This window comes from Nicotiana tabacum, chromosome 15 (genome assembly GCF_000715075.1).
Source record: "Nicotiana tabacum cultivar K326 chromosome 15, ASM71507v2, whole genome shotgun sequence".
Lineage (NCBI taxonomy): Eukaryota > Viridiplantae > Streptophyta > Magnoliopsida > Solanales > Solanaceae > Nicotiana > Nicotiana tabacum.
This window is the reverse complement of record NC_134094.1, coordinates 104,471,368-104,479,353: the sequence shown is the minus strand read 5'-3', so window position 1 is coordinate 104,479,353 and position 7,986 is coordinate 104,471,368. Positions and strand designations below refer to the sequence as shown.

At 34.4% G+C, this 7,986-nt stretch overlaps 1 protein-coding gene across 1 annotated transcript; it reads left to right on the top strand.

The window, feature by feature from the left end:
• The first annotated feature begins 701 nt into the window (after window positions 1-701).
• On the top strand, window positions 702-2,588 carry LOC107771063 (putative RING-H2 finger protein ATL37). The gene has a single exon (XM_016590388.2). The coding sequence runs from the start codon at window positions 1,040-1,042 to the stop codon at window positions 2,249-2,251; it is 1,212 nt and encodes a 403-aa protein (XP_016445874.1). The 5' UTR covers window positions 702-1,039; the 3' UTR covers window positions 2,252-2,588.
• The last annotated feature ends 5,398 nt before the right edge of the window (window positions 2,589-7,986 follow it).

Sequence of the window (7,986 nt, the reverse complement as noted above, 5' to 3'; positions counted from 1 at the left end):
GGGGAAGGGGACGAAAGGTACTAAACTAAAAGGAACCAAGAAAGGACAAATCCATTTGTTATTCTGTATATTTCAATTTACGTAATGCATTTTAATTAGATACGTAGTTAGAAAGATGTTTTTGTTTGAAATTTGTAGTTTAAAATAAAGCATAAATATTCATGTTATTATAAATTATCTCATTAAAAATAAAGTAAAAAGCTTAAAATAAAATTATTTTAAAATACATATATTATTCTTTTTAGGATAAATTAAAAAATAATACTAACACATAAGTTAGGTGTATACTTAGTAGATTTTGATGCTAGAGGGAGTCCAATTCGTCTCATTGAAATGCTACATTATTATAGAATTCATTTTATTTTCCACTTGGCGGACCAGTAGGATAGCTTGTTATTTTGATTTACCACGTGTATAAACATTTCCTACGGTACTCCTAGGGAACTGAATCAGCACGTTAAGTCCCTCTCAGCCTCTCTCTGGTGATCCTGGATAAGTATTAGTAATAAAATAATAGTATTCTTTTTTTAGCAAAAAAGATAATAACCTTACGAGAAACATATGCGTAATAACATGATCAATTATAAGGTATAGTATATACTTTCTCCTTTTAGCAAGCCAATCGAACGCTATAAAAATATCCAAAAGAAACGGATCTGGCTCCTCTGCAGCGAGCCATCTTTCCATTTCGCAGTTGCCTCATGAATATCTCGCACGTGCCCCGTTCGAAATTTAAGGGACAAGCTTTATTTGATTAATAACTGCAACCTTAACTTAGGTTAACATTATAATAATTCTCTCCACCGCATTAGTTAATAGTTATCCATTAGGCCTTTCTTTATTTCGTTTCAGCAATTTTCTTTTAAAAGCCACCCTGTAAAGTATGACTTCCAACCGCCTGCAGACATTTGCCCTTTATATTCATTTGCCCCCCACTTTTTCTCTCACTCAAGCAAACCATCTTTTGCCTTTACAACTATCCATCTCCTCTTTCTTTCACACAAATACACCGGAATCTTAAGTCAAATTCTTGAGGAAAATGAAGCATAAGAGAAATATACTCTGTTTCCTCTTTTGCTTATTTTGTTTCATGTCAGAAACTGGCACAGTTTCAGCCACACGCCCGTTGAACTCAAATGTCGAAATCAGTCCAACGTTAGCGATATTACTCGCTTGTCTCGTATTATTCTTGTTGGCCGTTATCTTCATATATATACGTCGTATGAGCCCTGATTCCTTTGACGAATCAATGGGTTTTTACTTCTTTCGGCAGCGACCAGTTTCCCGTGGAATCGAGCCTAATATCATCGAAACTTTGCCGGTATTCGTGTACTCCGATGTCAAAGCCCTAAAGATAGGCAAATCTATCCTAGAATGTGCTGTTTGCCTAAACGAGTTCGAAGATGAAGATACGCTCCGCCTTCTTCCTAATTGTTGCCACGTGTTCCATTCTGAATGTATTGATGCTTGGCTTGCCTTTCGTACCACTTGCCCAGTTTGCCGTGCAAATCTCAAAACAAAACCCGTGGGTAAACTTCAAGAATCAATTCAAGAAACAGATGACGTTGAGTCTCAGAATGTCAGCTCGGATGCATCACATCCAGCACCAGAAGAAGTAATAAACCAGTCTTCTCAAACGCCGCCCGTTCATAATCATACTCCAAATAGTAGCAGTAAGGCGAGAAGTAAGACACCTGATTTTCGGCACCTTGCACCAAAATCAACACCGAGAAGGCCAAAGATTTTTGGGATGTTCAGTCGATCTCACTCGACGGGTCACTCGTTGATTCAACCTGGTGAGAATTGCGAGAGGTTTACTCTAAGGTTACCTGATGATGTACGTAAAAGATTGATAGACTTAAGCTTGAGTAGAGCCTACAATGGCGCCGTAGCTTTTTCTCCAGCGAGAAATTCAACTAAGGGGTACCGGTTCCAACCGGAGGAGGGCCGGTTAAGCTTGAGTAGGGCATCCAATGGCGCCGTAGCCTTTTCTCCAGCGAGAAGTTCAACTAAGGGGTACCGGATCGAACCGGCGGATGGTCGGTTAAGCAAGCTCCGGTTTCTACCGACACCGCCTATGTTCTCTAGATCCGGTTCGTCGAAAGAGGAGAAGGGTGAGAAACAGCCGAAGAGTCTGCTGAAGTCCGTTAAGTCAGTTAAGTCGCCGTTAAGTTTGTTTTGCGGGACGGAAAAGGACGATACAGGAGAAAGATCTTTTACTTATTTAAGATCAAGTAGTACTTCAAGTTAGATAATTTTCCATTTCTTTTTATTTGGATCTCACATGGACGAGCTTGCAAGGCAAAGCCTCATCATGAATCCGTTTACTTTTTCCTCTCCTTTTTTTTTCACACAATTAATTATGTTGTATATAGCTATTGGATAGTGGAGGCGTCACAATCAATGAATTGGTTTCTTTTCTATAATTATGAGTTTTTCTGTCGGTTTCTTCTCGTTCTACACAACACTTTCTATAATTGGATCTGAGAGCTTTGGTTGTTTTACACAACACTTTGTACACAATGAACGATGCAGTTCCCGGCCAGCTGGGTCGGTATGATATAATATTTAAATATTTTGGTTTGATATTTTCGGTATTCGATTTTTTAAAATATTATATCGATATAGTATCTAATTAAATTCAGAATGTTACAGTTTTTCTTCTTTCGGTTTCGGTTTATTCGGTTTGATTAATAACAAATACATAGAGTTATAAACTATAATATTCTTAATTAAAATGCTCAAAAGTACAAAACTAAAAACGCTTGCTGATAAAAGTTTTATCCAAAACCAACAAATATCAAGAAAACTGCACATATAGTGGCGGAGCCAAGATCTCTGCGAAGGGGGTTCAAGAAAAAAAAGATCGTAGCTTGTTAAAATTTAACCTATGACCTTTCAAAGATTTTGAACCCCCTTAACCACTAAGCTACACTTTTGGGCTTTGTCAAGGGGGTTCAAAACTTAATAAATATATAGGTAAAAAAAAAATTGCCTTATATATATAGTGTAATTTTTCGGTGAAGGGGGTTCGGGCAAACCCCCTTCCGCCCCCCTAAATCCGCCCCGTGCACATAAAGGAATAAATTTGATCATTAGAAATATTTTTTTATTTGTTTAGAGTTAATTGATGAACTTAGAGAATAAAATAAAGTAAAAATTTAGTTTTTTTATATTTATGTTATAATTAATAATATGTGTTTTGTGTAATATAATATATATTTCAGTACAGTATCGGTATTTCGGTATTTTATTTTAAAATACCAAATACCATACCCAATATCATAATTTTTAAAAGCTTAAACCAAATACCATACCAAATACAAAAATATCGAATACCAAATACCATAAATTTCGATTTCAGTACGGTAATTCAATATTTACCAAATTATGCACAGCCCTAATTGCAACACCATAAATATCCCAGTGTATTTCCACATGTGGGATTTGGGTTGCAGGTCCCTTGAGAAATAAGTAATCCCTCTGTTTCAATTTAGATGACATATTTTTCTTATTAGTCCGTTCCAATAAGAATGACACATTTCTACAATTGAAAATAATTCTAACTTTAAATTATTTATTTTACTCATTTTACCCTTAATGAGAAGCTTTCATGATCACACAAATATCATGGTCCCACAAAACTTTTACCCCTTACACTTTTAAGATCACAAGTTTCAACAGTTTTTTTTCTTCTTAAACTCTGTGCGAGTCAAACTATCTCATCTAAATTGAAACATATGGAGTAATAAATAAAGTATATATTTTACCATAATACCCATGATAATATTGATAGTATTTTGAGAAGTCCTAGAAAATAATTTGAGAAACAAGTAATTAATGATAAGGAGAAAACTAAAAAAAATATAGTATTTTTTTATTTGCTAAAATTAACAAGTAAAAATAAATATATTTTTAGTATAGTAACAAGTAAAATCGAACAAAGGAAGTAATTTTATTTGAAGTTAGACAACATGCCCTACAATTTTCCTTCCATATCAAGTTTCTACTAAAGTTATAAATTTATTTAAAAAATATAAACGTCAATTAGTAAATCGTAGAGAAGATTTGGTCATGTAGTCCATTGTCAACCGTCCTAGAGACTAAACTCGAAGCAACCCATTGTGTAGCCGATCTCAAAAAAATAATCGAAAAAATCTCTCTATATATATATATACACACACACATTTATATATGTTATATACTAAAATTATATAAATTTTATACACTTTTACGACTATCGGATGTAAATAGTTTCAGCTATGTTTACCCAAAAAAATGGTACAGTTGAATTTGTAATGCGGTTCATAAACACGTGGATTAAATTGATCCGATAAAATAAAATAACAAAGAACAAAGCGAGTAAAATAATGATAATTGAAGAAAAGACAAGTCTGAGCTTTCAGAATATTTTCATCGGGATCAAGAATAATTGAAAACTCTTGACAATACTTGTATAAAGCTTAAGAGAATGAGAGAAAGAATATTAGTCTTTTTCTATCGTTATTTCTTAATGTCTTACAATAGAATGAAAGCCTCTATTTATACTAGAACTATGATTACAAGTCATATCCCCTTAACTACCATAATAAAAGGTAATTAAAAGGTGATATAGGTAATTAAAAGGTGATAAAGAATAATAAAAGGTAATAAAGCCTAATAAAGGCCGGAGAGATCTTGGGATCGTTTGTAACTGTCACGACCCCAAATTCCCTCTGTATGAGGTCGTGATGGCACCTAGACTCTAAGACTAGGTAAGCCTATCAATGCGGAATAATCATAACTATCTGAAATAAATAAACTACAATTCAAATAATTACAACTCCCAAAATCCGGTAAAAATAAGTCACAAGCTTCTAAAAATTTATTCTCAATGTTTCTATGTATCAAGGTCTAAAGAAAAATAAGGAAGCAAATTAAAAATGATAGAAGGGGACTCTAGAGTCTGTGGATGCTGGCAAATATACCTCAAAGTCTCCGTGCGCAGGTAACTCACTGACGTCTAGACTGGTAAGATGTACCTGGATCTCCACAAAAAGATGTACAGAGGCGTAGTATGAGTACACCACAGCGATACCTAGTAAGTGCCAAGCTTAACCTCGGTAGAGTAGTGACGAGATCAGGTCAGACCTCACCGAGCTTTCATAATTTATTTAAAGAAAATATTTTTTCCGAAATAGCATCTCGCGTTTTAGCCACCCTTATCACTCCGCATGACTTCTAGTAGTCACCCCTACTAGCCACACGTATCAAGCCACCCTTATCTCACCGCATGCGTTTCAATACCCAGATCTTATACCACCGCATGCGTATCAATATCACAATTTGCACCTCAAGTGCCCAATATTTCAATTTTCTAAAAATAAATCAACAACAATATTTTTCAATAATAAAGAGCTCACGGCTCATGCCAAAATAATCCAACAATAATATTTTTTCACAATAAAGAGCTCACGGCTCATGCCAAAATAATCCAACAATAATATTTTTTCACAATAAAGAGCTCACGGCTCCATCACAATGAGTACCAAAAATCTTACAAAAATATTCAGGAATAAATAATTCAGGAAAATAATATTTAAAAATCTTTAATACGTTGCTTCAATATCAAATTTAAAAATGTCAAATACTTCATATTAATAGTATTTAAATTAAAGAAAATCAACCTTCAAAGTATAAAAAAACCAAGTTTCAATTAAACAGGTAAAACAATTAGCAAAAAAAGGTCAAACAAATTTAAAGTATATATCTCAGATCAATGATGAAGAATATAACAAGATAAAATAATTTAATAAACGTGCAACAGTGATCTACACAATTTTAAAAAAAATAGTCTTTCACATTTAGCCCGTGTACACACTCGTCACCTTGTATACACGACTTTCAACACGTTTTAATAATCACATCAAAACCAATCCTAGGGAAATTCCCCACACACAAGGTTAGATAAGTCATTTACCTCGACTTGCTCCAATTTAACCAAGTAATATGCTTTTTCCTCAATTTTTCGATTCTGGTCGACTCGTATCTAGTCATAATTAATTTGATACAGTCAACAAAAATTATAGAATCAATTTCATAAGAAAATACTATATTTTTCAGTAAAAATCCGAAATTAACTCAAAAATGGCTCGTGGGGCCCATGTCTCGGAACTCGATAAAAGTTACAAAATCCGAAAGCCCATTCAACCACGAGTCTAAACATACCAATTTTATCAAAATCCGACCCCAACTCAACCCTCAAAGCTTCAAATCTTATTTTCAAATCCCTAAGTTCCAACCCCCGATTTACAGTTCAAAAATATGTAATCTAGTCGGATTATTTGATGATAATTCAATATTATGGAGTAGAAATGATCACAAGGGACTTACCTCAAATTTTCCCGTGAAACATCATACGAACTTAGTCGAGCCTTCAAATCACATCCAACAATATTAAAACACGAACCACACATAGATTCAAGCCTAATGAACTTTGAAATTTTTAATTTCTACAAATGACTCCGAAACCTATCAAATCACGTCCGATTTACCTCGAATTTTGCGCACAAATCATAAATGACATAACGGAGGTATTCAAATTTTTAGAATCGGATTTCGACCCCGATATCAAAAAGTCAACCCCTCGGTCAAACTTTCCAAAAATTCAACTTCGGCATTTCAAGCCCTATTCCACTACGGACTTCTAAATAAAATTCTGATCACGCTCCTAAGTCCAAAATTACCATACGAAACTGTTGGAATCATCAAAATTCTATTTCGGGGTTGTTTGCATATAATTCGACATCCGGTCACTATTTGAACTTAAACTTTTAATTTTTTATTAAAATTCTATATCTCGGGCTAGGGACCTCGGAATTTGATTCTGAGCATACGCCTAAGTCCCAATACATGATACGGACCTACCGAAACTGTCAAAATACTGATCCGAGTCCGTTTGCTCAAAATGTTAATCAAAGTCAACTCAGTTAAGTTTTAAAGCTCTAATTCATATTTTAATTAATTTTTCACATAAAAACTTTTTAGAAAATTTTACGGACTGCGCACGCAAGTCGAAAAATGATAAATAGTGCTTTTCGAGGTCTTAGAACATAGAATTAATTATTAAATTTAAAGATGACATTTTGGGTCATCACAGTAACGTTCCTGTAACAGTCATATCCTGAATTGCTTCTTATCCGGCCGAAGGTTTGTATCTAGTTTTACTATGGTTGAGGTTTGTATATGGCTTTACCATGGTTGAGTCACCATTGACTAGTTATTCTTGACATGTGTCGCTTCTTAATTCACCCAACTCTTGAGACTGATTTTTACCATATACATATAGTTCCCCCACTTATCGGTTACTACTGTGATGTGACCGGAAAGTGGAAGATTTTGTCCTTTCCACCCTCGTTTCTGCTCATAAAAAATCTTACCGAAAAAATCTAATTGGCATAAAAACCGGGCGAAGAAAAAAGAGTGCAGAACTTCAGGATTCGGATAAAAAAATCCACCACTTATTATTCTTTCGTTGATGACCGATTGGTGGTGAAGAAATACCATCATCACAGAAAGCTTGATCTCGGGTTTTTAGTCTTCACCCGTAACTTTTAACCTATGAATTTTGACTCTTAAATTTTTAGTTGTACTCGATTATTTTTTTGAGTTTTGACTCTTGGGTTTTAGTTGTACTCAAAACTTTTATAATCTCACAGCCTTAGAGACCGGGGACGAGCGATGAACAGGAATTTTGTACCTCTGATTTTGATAAAGTCCGAAAATTTAATGCATACAGTTAACTTTACGACCAGAAAATAAGGCATCTGTCCATTAACCATTTGATTGAATATCTTTAAAAGAGAGGGTCCTTATGTTTGTGGTGCTTATGAAGAGGACGTCACCTGTTCATCTGGGCACAACTGCTCGGATTCGTAATCCTTATTCGCTTCTAAGTGTGAGCAAATTTTAAGAATGTTTTTGTTCATTCAGACATATACGAAAATG